Source organism: Heteronotia binoei, chromosome 15 (assembly GCF_032191835.1).
Source record: "Heteronotia binoei isolate CCM8104 ecotype False Entrance Well chromosome 15, APGP_CSIRO_Hbin_v1, whole genome shotgun sequence".
Lineage (NCBI taxonomy): Eukaryota > Metazoa > Chordata > Lepidosauria > Squamata > Gekkonidae > Heteronotia > Heteronotia binoei.
In genome coordinates, this window is record NC_083237.1 from 55,289,277 (window position 1) to 55,307,683 (window position 18,407).

At 47.7% G+C, this 18,407-nt stretch overlaps 1 protein-coding gene across 2 annotated transcripts in view; it reads right to left on the bottom strand.

Annotated features, from left to right (window-relative positions):
* Positions 1-4,520: 4,520 nt before the first annotated feature.
* Positions 4,521-18,407, bottom strand: part of CRHR1 (corticotropin releasing hormone receptor 1) — a 146,335-nt gene continuing 132,448 nt past the window's right edge. Inside the window, exons 10-13 of one of the 2 annotated variants that reach the window (XM_060256115.1) lie at positions 11,675-11,760; positions 11,010-11,145; positions 9,464-9,505; positions 4,521-5,616 (exon numbers count right to left, since the gene is read on the bottom strand). In XM_060256115.1, coding sequence (XP_060112098.1) covers positions 5,476-5,616; positions 9,464-9,505; positions 11,010-11,145; positions 11,675-11,760 — 405 coding nt within the window. In that variant the 3' untranslated portion in view covers positions 4,521-5,475. The remainder of the gene's footprint in view (positions 5,617-9,463; positions 9,506-11,009; positions 11,146-11,674; positions 11,761-18,407) is intronic. The other variant, XR_009556242.1, reaches the window with a different exon arrangement.

The window sequence follows — 18,407 nt, forward strand, 5'->3', positions numbered from 1 at the left end:
CCTTAGCATGGCATTCCTTCGACTGTTTTTGGGGGGGAGGGGACGGTGTTTGAATCCAGAATCATACATGTGCATGACACCACTGGAAAAGTGTGCGCCTCCCTCTCCCAATACAAGCGGCCCCGTGGCGCAGAGTGGTAAAGCAGCCGTACTGCAGTACTGTGATCTGAACTCTCTGCTCACGACCTGAGTTCGATTCCGGCACAAGCTGGATTCAGGTAGCCGGCCCAAGGTTGACTCAGCCTTCCATCCTTCTGAGGTCGGTAAAATGAGGACCCAGCTTGCTGGGGGGAAAGTGTAAAAGACTGGGGAAGGCAATGGCAAACCACCCTGTAAAAAGTCTTGCCTTGAAAACGTTGTGAAAGCAACGTCACCCGAGTCGGAAACGACTGGTGCTTGCACAGGGGACCTTCCCTTTCCTTTTCCTCCCAATACAGTATTTTGCAGCTCACAGCTTACAACTGGGACACATGCAAGCATTCTGGGGTTGGTGAGGACAAGTTTATTCCTCCCCCCCCCCCCCCCCCTTCACATCTTACTAGATTCAGGGCCTTCCTCTCCACTTGAAATATTTTTGAACTTCACAGAATTCATCACACTTTGAATCGGATCTATTAATCTCTGCAGTGTGTGCTATGGTTGCACTTGAGCTTTCTGATGCACATCTTCAATCCCCTGGCCTAGACGCATTTCTAAAACATGCAGGCCTCAGATTCAGCAGGAGCTCACAGGAACCTTTCTGACGGTTCCCCCTCTTCCTCCCCACCTACCTTGTCCATAGAATAATAGTTGCAGCTGCATAACAACCCCTGTATTAGGAGAGCGGGCAGCCAGCCAGCCACCAGGAGCTTTGCCACACCCCCAGCAGCCCTCATGAACCCCTGGAGAAGCAGGCATCACTCTCCACTTATGTGATTTTGGGTGGTGGGTGGTTTCCTGGCCTTTTGGCTGTGGGGAAGGGGTAGCCCAGGAGAGCCTCAGGCAAGCGAGGCCTGGTTGGGCTGGCGGGATCTCTAGCCATCTCAAGCAGGCCTCCCTCTCCCAGGGCTCTCCTTTCTTGCATCGAGTTGCTTTTGGCTGGGGGTGTGTGTGTGTGGCATATGCTAATGAGCCCCACCACCTATTTTTCTACAAAACGACCCCTGAAAACGTGTATTGGGAAAGAGGTTGTGCTGAAATGGCCTTAAGGACTTGCGTGGTGGTGAAGCAAAGAGTTTGCCAAAGGATGGAAACTCGGCTTTAAAATCTCCTCCCTGGATTTTCTTGCCACTGGGCAAATTAAGAGGTCATCTTGCTTCAGCAAAAGATCTTCTCATGCCCACTCTTGTCTTCTAAATGATCTGCAAGGATGTGGAAACCGGGGAATGCCTCCCAGGGACCACTGAGGTCAGATCTAGAGCCGGGAGGCAGTCAGAATAGAAAGTGAGATTAAGCTGAGGTTTTCAGAGGGCATGGAGCACCATTCAGGTGCTGCAAGATTTGAGGTGAGTGCCTGCGTTCGTCTGAAGCAGTAGAACAACGTTTGAGTCTGGTGGCCCATTTAAGACCGAGAAAGTTTAATTCTGGATCTGAATTAAATCTGAATAAGTGTGCACGCATTTGAAAGTTTATTAAACTTTCTTGGTCTTAAAGGTGCCCCCCTGGGCTCAAACTTTGTTCCATTCAGAAGTTAGTAATAGTGGGCGGACAGATTCAGCAGAAGTTAGAACTCTGTGTGCGTTTGTATGGAAAGAGATTCCAGGACTTGGATGTGTACATTTCTGCCAGTGTCTTTCTCCCTATGTGACCCTGAGTAACAAGTTCCTGTAAATATTCGTTTCCACAAGAATATTAGCCCAATTGATTGCTAAAGGTTTTGAGTTCAGTTGGGCAGTGCTTTAATTGCACACAGACAGCTTGAAATATTCTAAGCAGAACCGCTTGGGAGCCAGTTCAGCCCATCAGCCGTGAGTCTGTTGTCTGCTTGAGACACCCACCCACCTCACATTCGCAGTTCCAGGCAGGGGAACAAGATAAGGTGCTTTACTGATCTACATAAGAACATAAGAGAAGCCATGTTGGATCAGGCCGATGGCCCATCCAGTCCAACACCCCGTTTCACACAGTGGCCAAAAAAACCCAGGCATCAACAGGAAGTCCATCAGTGGGGTCAGGACACTAGACGCCCTTCTATTGTGCCCTGCCCTCAAGCACCAAGAATATAGAGCATCACTGCCCCAGACAGAGTTCCAACAATACACTGGGTAATAGCCACTGATGGACCTCTGCTCCATGTGTTTATCCAGTCCCCTCTTGAAGCTCTCTATGCTTGTAGCTGCTGCCACCTCCTGTGGCAGTGAATCCCACGTGTTAATCACCCTTTGGGCGAAGAAGTACGTCCTTTTATCCGTTATAACCTGACTGATCAGCAATTTCATTGAATGTCCAGGGAAGTGTGGAGTATTGTAGGTTGTATAATCCAGCTTGAAAGGAATTTGCAGGTATAGATGGGTGTGGGGTAGAAATTGCTGCCCCCTATCTGGAAGAGTTATGGCCTCTAGAATTTCTGGGCCTGTAATTCTCCAGTATCCATTCCTGATTCACTTAGGGCTTCCTTTGGCCATAGCAGACTTTTTTATAAGATTCCTTTCGTAGAGGCCAGCTTTGATGGCTTACTGAGAAGGGTACTCTCTGCACATCCAGAGGCACTGGGAATAACCATCCCAGATACCTTGTTCAACAAGGGACAGGTCTGGACGTGTGAAATACCCCGGCCAAAAATTCTGGGACTCAGCAGTGGTGACTTTCAGTATAGGCTAAAATACCGGCAGTTCCGTTACTGAGAGGGATCTCAGCCCAACAGCTAATGCAAGAGATGTTGGGTTCACTGTATTGGTCCTATACCAAGGTCAATTCTATCCTGCAGCCTGTTGAAGTCATGAGCAGCTTGCGTGGCATGTATAAACAGAATTGCCAATGTCCAGGTGGTACCTGGAGCTCTCCTGGGATAAACAACTGATCTCCAGATGCCATAGATCAGTTCACCTGGGAAAAAATGGCCACTTTGCAAGATGGACTCTATAGCACTATACTGCATTGAAGTCCCTCTCCTCCCCAAATCCCAACCTTCTTAGGCTCCACCAACAACTGAGAGCCAGTTTGGTGTAGTGGTTAAGTGTGTGGCCTCTTATCTAGAAGAACCGAGTTTGATTCCCCACTCCTCCACTTGCACCTTCTGGAATGGCCTTGGGTCAGCCATAGCTCTGGCAGAGGTTGTCCTTGAAAGGGCAGCTGCTGTGAGAGCCCTCTCCAGCCCCACCCACCTCACAGGGTATCTGTTGTGGGAGGAGAAGACATAGGGGATTGTAAGCCGCTGTGAGACTGATTCAGAGAGAAGGGCGGGATAGAAATCTGCAGTCTTCTACAACATCTCCAGGTATTTCTCATCTCAGAGCTGGCAACCCTTATACACACACACACAGAGACACACACATACAGGGCAAGCCCTGCCACTAGGCAAACTAGGTGATTGCCTAGGGTGCCGGCCTTCTGGGGGTGTCAAATTGGGTGCCCCCCATGTGACTTGGTGGTGTTATCAGTGTGTGTGGGGTGTGGGTGGGTTAGGGTTGCCAATCCCCAGATGGGGGCAGGGGATCCCCCGGTTTGGAGACCCCCCCCTGCTTCAGGGTCATCAGAAAACGGGGGGAGGGGAGGGAAATGTCTGCTGGGAACTCTATTATTCCCTATGGAGATTTATTCCCATAGAAAATCATGGAGAATTGATCCGCGGGTATCTGGGGCTCTAGGGGGACTGTTTTTTGGGGTAGAGGCACCAAATTTTCAGTATAGCATCTAGTGCCTCTCCCCAAAATACCCCCCAAGTTTCAAAACGATTGGGCCATGGGGTCCAATTCTATGAGCCCCAAAGGAAGGTGTCCCTATCCTTCATTATTTCCTATGGAAGGTGTGCCGTCCCTTTAAATGTGATGGCAAGAACTCCTTTTGGAGTTCAATTATGCTTGTCACAGCCTTGATCTTGGCTCCACCCCCAAAGTCTCCTGGCTCCACCCCCAAAGCCCCCAGATATTTCTTGAATTGGACTTGGCAACCCTAGGGTGGGTGGCGGCACCAGAAGTTAGCCTTGCCTCGGGTACTAGACAGTGTAGGGCTGGCCTTGTGTGTCTGTGTGTGTAGCAAACTGGCTTCTCATGGAGAGAAGCGAAGAGCAACAAAGGCCCTCCTGACCCCGGGAAATCGTCACTCCTTCCCGCTTAGAATTCTGATATTTAACCATGGAACGTCTGTGCATTTTCAAATCTCTCATTGCATGTATACGCAGAAGAAGCTTGCTTTAAAAAAAAAAAGAAAGCCACAGGTCTCTGTAAGTTAACTATTGTGGCCGGTGCTATTTTATCTCCTTGCGAAGCCCGATTAACAGAACAGCATGCGACTGTCTAATATTTCTCCGGGTGGGGAAGGGCCTAAACTAGACGACTTCTGTATCACCCTTGCAGAACAGAGAGGTACACTGCCTTTGCGCTGGGGACAGCAGCACCCTTTATTAAGAGACACCACAACAAATCCATCAGTCTCTCCCTCCATTTTGAGGCTCCGAGTAGAGTCTCCGGGGTCAGAAAAGTTGGCGGTGGGAGCGTCTTAGCTGAGATTTGGTCCTATAACTACGGAATGGTCCTCCCAACTGGCGGGCTGCTCTGCTCCTTGACAGTTCACCAGCTCTTGGTTTATCTGCTACTGCTGAATAAATACGAGGAAGATTATTGCGACGGCACTGCTGGATCTGGCTCAACGACAGCGCGAGAGACGTCCCCAGAAGGAAAGTTCACAAGCAGGGCCAGACGGCAGTATCCGTGTAAATGCCCACAACTGGGTTAAGTCAGAGGCCCCCGAAATACGGAGTTTGTGCTTTTTGGCTATTAGGGATATAAGCCACTGATAAGCAGCCATAATAAATTCACAAAATCCTTTTCAAAAAGCCATTTATGCTAATGGCGGCTTTGACATCAAAGAGTTCCCAGGGTCCACCCTCCTACAGAATCTGTTCCTTTTGGCTTGGGCAGATGAGGAGGACACCCCCAGGGTTTCTGTGTTTTGAGAATGAATCATCAGCCCGTTTCTGCTCCTCATGCATCACTCGTGGTTTGATGACCCTCTCGCCGTTCTGTAAGCGAAACAACCAAGAGCTCCAGATGAAACAAATGCACGAAGCCACCCCTTCAAGGGGAAGGTTTTCTCCCAGATGAGATTGGAATAGTGGTGTGGTAGGCCTCGGAATTTCCCACTGTTTCACAGCCGCTGAGTTTCACTACGACTGCAGTTCCCTCCAGGGACAAGGCTTACTTTCGGTGCACTTAGCTTCTCAGCAAGAAGGCAGCCATTGTCTCGTGGGGACTTCCCCGGCTCACAATTCTGGGCGAACAAAAGTCCTGCCCCGCTGGGCCCAGTCCCCACAACTGCCGTGACATTTCAGGAGCTGCCTCAAAGCGCTGACGACTGCTTGATGCTGTGGAAGCTGACGCGGGTTGGTGACGTGGGAATGGACATGGCCCTGGCCACCCTGGCCCGGATCGAGTGCTTGTCCTGCCACCGGTGCCACCTCTTCCGTACTGCAGAACGGACCTGGGAAGACACATTGCAAAAACTCACTCAAAGGGCAACATGGCCTTGGCATAGGGTTGCCAAGTCCAATTCAAGAAATATCTGGGGACTTTGGGGGTGGGGCCAGGAGACATTAGGGGTGGAGCCAAGATCAAGGCTGTGACAAGCATAATTGAACTCCAAAGGGAGTTCTGGCCATCACATTGCAAAGGATGGAACACCTTTTCAGTTCCTTCCATAGGAAATAATGGATAGGGGCACCTTTTGGGGCTCGTAGAATTGGACCCCCTGGTCCAATCTTTTTGAAACTTGGGGGGTATTTTGGGGAGAGGCACTAGATGCTATACTGAAAATTTGGTGCTTCTACCCCAAAAAACACCCCCCCCCGAGCCCCAGATACCCGCGGATCAATTCTCCTTGATTTTCTATGGGAATAAATCTCCATAGGGAATAACAAGAGTTCCCAGCAGACATTTCCCTCCCCTCCCCCCGCTTTCTGACGACCCTGAAGCGGGGGGAGGGCCTCCAAACCAAGGGATCCCCTGCCCTCACCTGGGGATTGGCAACCCTACCTTGGCAGCAGTCTACGTGTATCAGTTACACAGCAAACCGTTATGGCTTCTCCAAAAGTATCTTCGGAGTTGTAGTTAGGGTTGCCAACCCCAGGTGGGGGCAGGGGATCCCCCGGTTCGGAGGCCCTCTCCCCGCTTCAGGGTCGTCAGAAAGCGGGGGGTAGGGAGGAAAATGTCTGCTGGGAACTCTATTATTCCCTAGGGAGATTTATTCTCATAGAAAATAATGGAGAATTGATCCATGGGTATCTGGGGCTCTGTGGGGGCTGTTTTTTGATATAGAGGCACCAAATTTTCAGTATAGCATCTAGTACCTCTCCCCAAAATACCCCCCAAGTTTCAAAAAGATTGGACCAAGATTCAAAAAGATTGGTCCAATTCTATGAGCCCCAAAAGAAGGTGCCCCTATCCTTCATTATTTCCTATGGAAGGAAGGCATTGAAAAGGTGTGCCGTCCCTTTAAATGTGATGGCCAGCCCTCCCTTTGGCGTTCAATGATGCTTGTCACAGCCTTGAACTTGGCTCCACCCCTAATGTCTCCTGGCTCCACCCCCAAAGTCCCCAGATATTTCTTAAATTGGACTTGGCAACCCTAGCTGTAGTTCAGCAAAAGTACTGAGGGCCCTCAGCCTCCCCTCCACAGACCCAGAGGGCCTTGTGGAACAGAATGGCTGTTAAGCCACTGAAAGTCTCTAATGCAGGAATTCCCACCGGCCACTAGGTGTTCTGTATGTTTAAACACAGAACAGAGGGCCAGTGGGGTTAGAATTCACACTGGCTTACAGTGGGAGACCACCAGCTCATTGTATCCCAATGCCTACCCATCTTCTGTTGATCAGTGAGTAGAAATTGGGGCCACACGTGTGTGTGGTGGGGGGGCCATCTTAGGGAGAAAAATTAAAAAGAAATTAAGGTCTCATATACATGCAGGAAGTTCTAGCCATAGAGTTCCTGATGATTCCAAGAGCTACCCAGAAGTGCTAAAGGCAGCTAGCAACTGCCAGGAACGCTATGGTATAATCAGTAACAACGTTATTGATGGTGAGTTCCAAGCCAAAGGGCTGCTCCACTTGACTTGTTCCAATTTGAGCAGTCGAACCTAGGGTTGCCAAGTGCAATTCAAGAAATATCTGGGGACTTTGAGGGTGGAGCCAGGAGACATTGGGGGCGGAGCCAGAAACAAGGGTGTGGCAAGCATAATTGAACTCCAAAGGGAGTTCTGGCCGTCACATTCCAAGGGACTGAACACCTTTTAAATGCCTTCCTTCCATAGGAAATAATGAAGGATAGGGTCACCTTCTTTTGGGGCACACAGAATTGGACCCCCTTGTCCAATCTTTTTGAAAGTTGGAGGGTATTTTGTGGAGAGGCACCAGATGCTACGCTGCAAATTTTAGGCCTCTACCTCAAAAAACAGCCCCCCCCCCCCAAAGCCCCAGATACCCGCGGATCCATTCTCCATTATTTCCTATGGGAATACATCTCCATAGGGAATAATAAAGTTCCCAGCAGATATTTCCCTCCCTTCCCCCCGCTTTCTGATGAACCTGAAGCAGGGGGAGGGCCTCCAAACCGGGGGATCCCCCACCCCCACCTGGGGATTGGCAACCCTAGTCGAACCACATCTGAGTTATACCCACCAAAGTGCCGTCACAACACTGTTTGGCCTTCGAGGCCCTCCTTTCAACCTCAAGCCATTCCACGGCTCCCCACAGCCCAAACAAAATGGGAATAAGGGGGAAAATCAGGCAAATTCTCCTATTTGTAATTTGCTTGTGATACACACACACACTTGGATTAATTTTTTTTTAAAAAAATATATGGCTATAGATGCCAGTGGGTTTGAATTTTAATTTTTTTTAAAAAAAAATAAAAATTAAAAACTAATAGATGATTAGTATTGAATTTGGCAGATTGCTGTTACCTTGCCTTAATGCGTATATTGATTTATTTCAGGACTATACCCTGTCTTTCTATATTAAAGGAACTCAATGTATTCGAGGCGGTGTGCAGTAACTACAATATGATTAAAACCATTAACAACAAATACACAACGCATACAAATGCAAAACCACATAAAAAGCAAACTAGAAAAAACAGATAAGCGTAAAATAGACTTTTCGATGTTGCTGGTGAAAACTTTCAAACGCAGAAGCTGTCACATACAAAACTTTAGAGCTGTGGAATTTTTAAAAGAAAAGCTGAGTCAAAGCCCAATGTGGAACTGAATCTATGTTCTTCATGAACGTTAAGGCTTAGGGCTTTTACAAAAGCTTTCCTCAGAATACAAAAGCAGCATCCAATATTCCAAACAGCACAGTTTCAGCCGCGTTTTGAAGCTGGTTCCACCTTTCCAGCCGATGCATCAATTTGACTGCCACTGCAAGCCCCTGGAGATTCCCCTCCCCTCCACCCACCCCCTGCCCATAACTGCCTCCTTCCACTCACAACCATCCCCAGCATGGTGACTGAAAGGGAGGGTTGCCAACCTCCAGGAGGTAGGGGAAACAAAGCTACACGCTACTGTGATTACCAGCCTTAGAACATCAGACAAATTAGGAAGAATATAGCAAAGGAATCTTTTATACTAATTAATGAAAAACACAGTCATAAAACGTTCAGAGACCTGAGGCCCGGTAGCAGTAGGGATTGCCTGCTTGCCTGGAGGGGGAAAAATTGCCTTGTCTGTTTAACAATAGGGTGTATTTTACCAGGCTATATGTTTGTACCTCCAGGCCACAAAAAGCCATTTTCTTCCAAGCTACTAGCAACTGTAGGGGAGAGTCACAATCATCCTGCTTCACATACACTGGGGCTCTTTCACACACACTAAATAACGCACTTTCAAGCCAGTTTGCAGCTGAATTTTACTATGTGCAAAAGACGTGTTCGCCGGATACCAGTCCCACTGTTTCTGTAGCACTACCGTGCTGATTCTCCTTGGGGATGATCCCGATGCATTATGCTGTGATTCTCTATTTTGGGTTGCCCGACAGCCAGGTGGTGGCTGCAGATCCCTGGGATCACAACTGATCTCTAGGTGAGAGAGATCAGTTCCCCTGGAGAAAATGGCCACTTTGGAATGCGGACTCTGTGGCATTATATCCCACGGAAGTCCCTCCCCACCACAAACCCCGCTCTCCTCAGGCTCCACCTACAAACACTCCAGGTATTGCCCAACCTGGAGCGGGCAACCCTACTGAAAGGGCCCACCCCAGGCACGTCGCACTGGCTACACGCAAACCAGAAGGTCTCCATCATCAGGCCCCGCCCCCCCCCCCCCAGCCGCAACTCACCTCACTGTTCAGGAAACAATAGAAGACAGAGACAAAAAAGCCCTGGAAACAAAGAAGAATCCAGAGTTAGTCAAGTCCTGGGAGAAAGTACACACAGCCGTTGGTCCCATGTCTGTTATGGGGCACATCCAGTGGTTTATTTCATAAACAGGTTTTGGATCTTGTCAACCTCATCCCCTATAATCCAAGATGTCTGAAGGCTAGACAGTGCTTAAGACGATGAGGAAACAAGATACACTCTGCGCATGCTCAAAAGCTCACTTTAATATTTTGTAGGGGATTCGATGAAATTGCTGAGCAGCCAGGTTAAAACGGATAAAAGGAAGTACTTCTTCACCCAAAGGGTGATTAACATGTGGAATTCACTGCCACAGGAGGTGGTGGCGGCCACAAGCATAGCCACCTTCAAGAGGGGGTTAGATAAAAATATGGAGCAGAGGTCAATCAGTGGCTATTAGCCACAGTGTGTGTGTATGTATAAAATTTTTTGCCACTGTGTGACACAGAGTGTTGGACTGGATGGGCCATTGGCTTGATCCAACATGGCTTCTCTTATGTTCTTATGATGCACACAGACATTTACTTCTATTTCAGCTAATTTCGTATCTGCAAAGTGTCATGGGGAAGGGAAGGCGGCATGGTATTATAGCTCGATCTTGCCAGACCTTGGAAACGGATCAGAGTTGGTACTTGGGCAGGGACCACCAAGGAAGGCTCTGCAGAGGAAGGCACCATTGTCAGTTAAATTATCTGCTGAGCCATTCTCTCCTTTTGCTTCCCTGTCTAGAACTATGTAAACTAGTGGGGTTTCAGAACTGTAGGTTTCTAGAGATTACCAATAACGGATAGTTTTAACAATTGCATTCAATAAATTAAATAACAAAGGATATTTGGTGAGGATTTTGTTTAGTTAATATCTGAATGTATATCCATTATTTTGCATGGCCTTCTCTGTTATGGCCCCTGCATGGTGGAATCAGCTGCTGGAGGAGGTGAGGGCCCTGCGGGACTTTATTCAGTTCCGCAGGGCCTGTAAGACGACCCTCTTCCGGCTAGCTTACACCTAGCTGAGATGAGAACTAAATGTAGCTTTGCCAGACTCCTGTTATACACATTTTGTTTAATGGTTTTAAGGTTTTAACAGTTTGAAATGTTTTAATTGTTTATATATTCAAATTCTTGTTTAACTTTATGTTTGACTAATTGTTGGGAGCCGCCCTGAGCCACTTGTGGGAAGGGCGGGATATAATAAATAAATAAATATTCTGGACCCGAGCACTGGCTTTGTGCACAGGTTCCAGAACTGAGATTTAGGAGAGCTGCTGGGGAAACCGGGAGAAATGGGCGGGGGGATATTAGCAATGGCAGCTTGAATAGTTAGAAAATTATTTGTGAGATGAGGATGTGGATGGGGAATCGATTCTCAGAGAACCCAAGCAGAGTATTGCACAAACTGGAAAACAGATTTAAAAAAAAAAAAAAAGAGTTTCAAATTTGGCATTTGAAATGTGACCACGCAGCTCTAGTTCTATGAAGGTTTCCATACCTGGAAGGACTCCAAGAGGGAGTTGAAGTAGATGAAGACGATCCGGGATATTTCATCTTCTCCAGGGTTGACAAAGAAAAGCATGTAAGTAATGCCCAGTAACGGAAGGAGCACGAGAGTGGCCTTCACGGCTTTTCTGATAAAAAGAGGAGAGACACAGGAATCACCAGCCAGCCTAATCCGAAATGGCCCGATGCAGCCGTTTTCCCCTGAGCGCAAACACATCTGACCTCATCACAACTGACTCACTAGGACAGCGCTTCTCTTTCCGGTGGAACTTCTGTGCCTTTAACCAGGGCCTGTTTTTGTAGCAGGAACTCCTTTGCCTATTAGGCCACACCCCCTGATGTAGTCAATCCTCCAAGAGCTTACAGGAGGCCCTGTAAGAAGAGCCCTTAAAGGACTGGCTACATTGCGGTGGGGGGGAGGTTTGGTTTAATATGCAAAGGAGTTCCTGCTACAAAGAAAAAGCCCTGCCTTTAACAATGGTGGACTAGGCAAGAATTTCAGCTCTGTGGCCAAGGCCCCCACTCCCAGGGGTCTGGCTAGCAGAACTGGAATAAAGTAATGAGCCTGGCTTCATTAGCATAACAAATCTGGAGTGTGGCCTTAGAAGTGCCCTCTCCACACCCCCTCCATCCCGTTGCTTCTCATCCAGCCGATACCTGTACTGGATAGTCTCTGAGGTGGTTGAGGCGCGGAGCTTGGTCATCAAGATTCTGACAATATTGAACAGAAAGATAAAGTTGATCTGGAACAAGACACAGAAATCTGGTTAATGGGGAGGTGGGCAGCGCCAGCCCTGAGGACTCCGTCCCCTCGTGATTTTGCACCACAAACTACGCCCATCCCTTCAGTTCTGCTCCTCATAAAACGTTCAGAGACCTGAGGCCCGGTAGCAGTAGGGATTGCCTGCTTGCCTGGAGGGGAAAAAATTGCCTTGTCTGTTTAACAATAGGGTGTATTTTACCAGGCTATATGGTTTGTACCTCCAGGCCACAAAAAGCCATTTTCTTCCAGGCTACTAGCAACTGTAGGGGAGAGTCACAATTATCCTGCTTCACATACACTGGGGCTGTTTCACACACACTAAATAACGCACCTTCGAGCCACTTTGCAGCTGAATTTTACTATGTGATATGGTAAAATCCACTTGCAAATGGCCACTGAGGTGGATTTAGCTGCCCTGAGCCACTTGGTGGGAAGGGCGGGATATAAATCATAAATAAACTAAACTAAAACTAAACTAGAATGTGTGAAAATGGCAAAAACGCACTTTCAATCCACTTTCAGTGCGCTTTGCAACTGGATTTGACAGTGTGGAATGGCTGAAGGGCAGGGAATGGCGGGCGGCCTGCTGAGCGAACGGTAGTCTCTCTGAGGCCTTGTTTTGTCAAGCCATGCCTGAGGCACACTTTGAACTAGGCTCAGCTCATTAAGCTTCCATACCCACTTTCTCCAGAAACGCATCTCCTCAATGGCCTTCTTTCAATCTGGATTAACTCTTCTCTGTAACCTTTTCGCAAACACTAATGAAGATTAGATTGGAGCTGTATAACCAGCGACGGTTGCTGGCCCCCAAGTCCCAGTGGGGAATCCCCCGATTTTGGGGGCTTTTCCCTACTGCAGACTAGCTGGCCAGCAGGGGACACCTCTCCCCTAAACAGCGACGTCTCTGGCATGATGATGTCACTTTGACGTCCCTGCCCACCCCAAGAATGCCCCCCAAATCCCCTGCCAAACCGGCAAGGAGACCTGGCAATCCTATAACCAGTGTGCATGCTTTGAAAACGCACAGAAAATTCAGCTGCAACCACAACAGGAACAGTGATGAGGGATATAGAGGTTCAGCTTTCTGGGGGAGATATTCCTTTCAACGAGGACAGCACTGCTTTCAGTACAGATGGACTGCAGAATGCTATAAACTGGAGATGGGGTAATAGGCTGAGACCCTTATTTTATCTCTACGTAGGCAGGGCTGCCAGCCTCCAGGTGGTGACTGGATATCTCCTGGAAATACAATTGAACTCCAGGCTACAGAATATGTTCCCCTGGAGAAAATGGCTCAATAGCTTCAATCTCTGCTCTCCAAACCCTACCATTCCCAGGCTCCACCCTCCCTCCCCCGCAAACCTCCAGGAATTTCCCAACCCAGAGTGGCAACCCTAGTAGGTAATGAACTTCTATTCACTCTCCTCTTATGGCTCACCCACTCAGGTGCTTAAGGGAGCAGAGGCGTTCTTTTCAGCACATTTGATCTTCAGAGCTGAGAGGACTTCAAGGTAACATGGCTGACAGATAGGGTTGCCAGCTCTGGGTTGGAAAATTCCTGGAGATTTGGGGAGCAGAGTAGTTTGGACAGAAGAGGAACCTATGCATGGGATAGAGAAGGTAGAGGAAGGAACACTTTTCTCCCTTTCTCACAATACAAGAACTTGTGGGCAAAACGGGAAATTGCTAAGCAGTTGGGTTAGAACAGATAAAAGGATGTCCTTCTTTACCTAAAGGGTGATTAACACATTAAATTCACTGCCACAGGAGGTGGTGGCAGCAACCATAAGCATAGATGGCTTTAAGAGGGGATTGGATAAACATATGGAGCAGAGGTCCATCAGTGGTTATTAGCCACAGGGTACAGATGTAACACTTTGTCTGGGGCAGTGATGCTTTGTATTCTGGGTGCTTGGGGAGCAATAGTGTGAGGGCTTCTAGGGTTCTGGCCCCACTGATGGACCTCCTGATGGCGCCTGGTTTTTTGGCCATTGTGTGACACAGAGTGTTGGACTGGATGGGCCATTGGCCTGATCCAATATGGCTTCTCTTATGTTCTTTTGTGACACAGAGTGTTGGACTGGAGAGGCCATTGGCCTGATCCAACATGGCTTCTCTTATGTTCTTTTGTGACACAGAGTGTTGGACTGGAGGGGCCATTGGCCTGATCCAACATGGCTTCTCTTATGTTCTTCTGTGACACAGAGTGTTGGACTGGATGGGCCATTGGCCTGATCCAACATGGCTTCTCTTATGTTCTTATGACCTCAGCGGGGTATAATACCATAGAGACCATCTTCTAAAGCAGTCATTTTTGCCTGGGGATCAGTTGTAATTCTGGGAGATCTCCAGCCACCAGCTGGAGGTTGGTAACCCGGCTGCACAGGTTGCAAGCACATTTGGCTCTGGATAGCTAGAGCAAGACAGGAACAGGGAAAAGGACATTTCTCTGCTCAACAGCTCAGCAGCAAACATTTGCCGTTTGGATACGGCCCAAACGCATCATTATTTTTTCTGGATAATTTAACACAATGATTACAAAAAAAGAGTAAAATTATCTTTTCTAAAGCTCATCGACTTCAGTGGATTTAGAAGAGCCCAATTCTGCTTAGGACAGCATTACTGTAGGTCTTTGAAACAATTTTGTGTCTATACTGCGCTCTTTAAGCTTAGAAAAGCTGACCAGTTTCCAACATCCAAGAGATTAATACAACAAAGATTTCAGGTTTTCACGGCTGGTAACATTATTAGGATTTGTAGAATCTTTCGGGCTCAAGTGCCGTGTTCTACTGGAGAAAGTTTTCCTTCCAGACGTTTCGTTCTCAGCTGCGGAGAACATCCTCAGTGGCGTTGCAGCCAGAGCAGGCGCTCAGACCTTCTTGGCTGCTGTGCATTGAGTGGGGCCAGGGCTTCTGGAGAGCTGCTATTTCTAGGCTGGAGGGGGTGTGGTTTCCTTATCACTACCCTTCCAGGAAGCCCCACCAAACAATGGGCACATCCACAAACCAATTGCCCTTTCACCACACCCCCTCCAGCCTAGAAATAGCAGCTCTCCAGCAGCCCTGGCCCCACTCAATGCACAGCAGCCAAGAAGGTCAGAGCGCCTGCTCCGGCTGCAACGCCACTGAGGATGTTCTCCGCAGCTGAGAACGAAACGTCTGGAAAGAAAACTTTCTCCAGTAGAACACGGCACTTGAGCCCGAAAGATTCTACAAACCCTAATTAATACAACACTCCAGAAAATATATCATTAGGAATGTAAGAAGAGACCAATTCTTCTTGGAGGGCCAACAACAGGGCATAGAGGCCAAGGCCTTCCCCTAATGTTCCTTCCCGGCACTGGGATCCTGAGGATTAGTGCCTCTGAATGTGGAGATTCCCCTCAGTCACCAGGGCTAGTAACCACTGATAGACTTCTCCTCCATGAATCTGTCTAATCCCCTTCTAAAGCTGTTTCTTCCTGTGGCTACCACGGCATCCTCTGGTACAAATTCCACATCTGAATCACTCTCTGCATAAAGCAATCTTTCCTTTTGTCTGTCCTGAACTTACTGCCCGTCAGCTTCATTGGATGCTCTCGAGTTTGAGAATTTTGGGAGAGGGAGAAAAATTCTTCATATAGAGCAGAGGTGCCCAAACTTGCTTAATGTAAGAGCCACATAGAATAAATGCCAGATGTCTGAGAGCAACAAAACATGAACGTCAGATGTCTGAGAGCCACAAGACATGAACATCAGATGTCTGAGAGCGGCAAGACATGAACATCAGATGTCTGAGAGCCACAAGACATGAACATCAGATGTCTGAGAGCGGCAAGACATGAACATCAGATGTCTGAGAGCCACAAGACATGAACGTCAGATGTCTGAGAGCAACAAGACATGAACGTCAGATGTCTGAGAGCTGCAAGACACGAACATCAGATGTCTGAGAGCCGCAAGACATGAACATCAGATGTCTGAGAGCCACAAGACACGAACATCAGATGTCTGAGAGCCGCAAGACATGAACGTCAGATGTCTGAAAGCCACAAGACACGAACGTCAGATGTCTGAGAGCCACAAGACACGAACATCAGATGTCTGAGAGCCGCAAGACATGAACGTCAGATGTCTGAGAGCCACAAGACACGAACATCAGATGTCTGAGAGCCACAAGACACGAACGTCAGATGTCTGAGAGCCACAAGACATGAACATCAGATGTCTGAGAGCCACAAGACATGAACGTCAGATGTCTGAGAGCCACAAGACATGAACTTCAGATGTCTGAGAGCCACAAGACACGAACATCAGATGCCTGAGAGCCGCAAGACATGAATGTCAGATGTCTGAGAGCCGCAAGACATGAACGTCAGATGTCTGAGAGCCACAAGACATGAACGTCAGATGTCTGAGAGCCGCAAGACATGAACGTCAGATGTCTGAGAGCCACAAGACACGAACATCAGATGTCTGAGAGCCACAAGACACGAACGTCAGATGTCTGAGAGCCACAAGACATGAACATCAGATGTCTGAGAGCCACAAGACATGAACGTCAGATGTCTGAGAGCCGCAAGACATGAACGTCAGATGTCTGAGAGCCGCAAGACATGAACGTCAGATGTCTGAGAGCTGCAAGACATGAACATCAGATGTTTGAGAGCCGCAAGACATGAACATCAGATGTCTGAGAGCCACAAGACATGAATGTCAGATGTCTGAGAGCCACAAGATATGAACATCAGACGTCTGAGAGTTGCAAGACATGAACCTCAGATGTTTGAGAGCCACAAGACAGGAAGGAAGAGAGGGAGGGAGGGAGGAAAGCAAATAGATGAGGTGGGAGAGGTAGAAAGAAAACAACTTGAACTTTAAATGCATTCTCCAAGCTGCCAGCTGGTTTGGCTGGGGCAAGTGATTTAAAAAGACAAATGCCTTCTCCAAGCCAGCCAACAGGGCAGTGGAGGCTTCAAGAGCCACACAATATGTGTGAAAGAGCCACATGTGGCTCCCGAGCCACAGTTTGGCCACCCCTGATATAGAGATTTCCAATGGAGAAGAAATGTGCTCTAACTATCCAGTAATGCATCTCAATATGGGTTTGTGCAGTGGTTTCCAGTCATTTTGGTATGGTGACCCACGAGTCCAAAAGAGCAAGAGTATCTTCAGTATATGAAGTGAGCAGTGAGTCAGGAAAGCTTTTCCCCTGCCACAAATGTTGTCAGTCTTTAAGGTGTTCCTGGGCTCTTGCTCTTTTCTACTGCTACAGACAGACTAACATGGCTTCCCAATCTTGGTCCACCCATAAGTCCAAAGTTACTTTGTATAGTGATCCATCTAGAGCAGACCCAAGGGTTTTTGGCAACCTAAGCCAGTGTTTTCCAACGTGCGGCTTCTACCTTCTTTTCTCTTGCTTTCCTATGCACTGAATACCTCCTACCAGCTCTTCAACATTTGCCTCCCACTTTCTTCCAGTATTACCATAAAGTTAACTAGTTACCAGATTCTCCCCACTCCCCCGCATTGTTAAAAATGGAAGGCAAGAATGTGAGACGCTGACAAAGAGGACAAGGAGAGAAAGAATAATGCAAAGGGTGGAAGTGGCCATTAGGCAACTCACTTTCAGAAGCTCTGTGTGACCCACTTTTGGGTTCTTCTGACCCACAGGTGGGGAAACACTGGGTGAATGAACAATACCAGGCCATTCCAAAGATCCATCCAAACAAGGCTCTCTTGAAGTAACCTTTGCAAGACACTAGAGGGAGCTACTCTCTCAGACATCATATAGCCACCATTTTAAAAAAAAACTGAAAAAAGAACATTTTTCTTGCATTTAATCTTCCCGAGCTGGAAGGTTTTTAGGTAGGGATACCATATTTTGAAAAGCAAAAAAGAGGACCTTATTTCCTGACAAGTGATCCCTGTGACAGATCTCATTTTAAAGACCCCTACTATTTAACTGTTTAACCAAAGGGTGATTAACATGTGGAATTCACTGCCACAGGAGGTGGCGGCGACTACAAGCATAGCCAGCTTCAAGAGGGGTTTAGATAAAAATATGGAGGTCCATCAGTGGCTATTAGCCACAGTGTGTGTGTGTGTGTGTGTGTGTGTGTGTGTGTGTGTATATATATATATATATATATATATATATATATATATATATATATATATATATATATATATTGCCACTGTGTGACACAGAGTGTTGGACTGGATGGGCCATTGGCCTGATCCAACATGGCTTCTCTTATGTTCTTATGTGACACAGAGTGTTGGACTGGATGGGCCATTGGCCTGATCCAACAGGGCTTCTCTTATGTTCTTCTGTGACACAGAGTGTTGGACTGGATGGGCCATTGGCCTGGTCCAACATGGCTTCTCTTATGTTAAGAACATAAGAACATAAGAGAACATAAGAGAAGCCATGTTAGATCAGGCCAATGGCCCATCCAGTCCAACATTCTGTGTCACACAGCGGCCAAATATATATATATATATATATATATATATATATATATATATATACACACACACACACACTGTGGCTAATAGCCACTGATGGACCTCTGCTCCATATTTTTATCTAACCCCTTCTTGAAGGTGGCTATGCTTGTGGACGCCACCACCTCCTGTGGCAGTG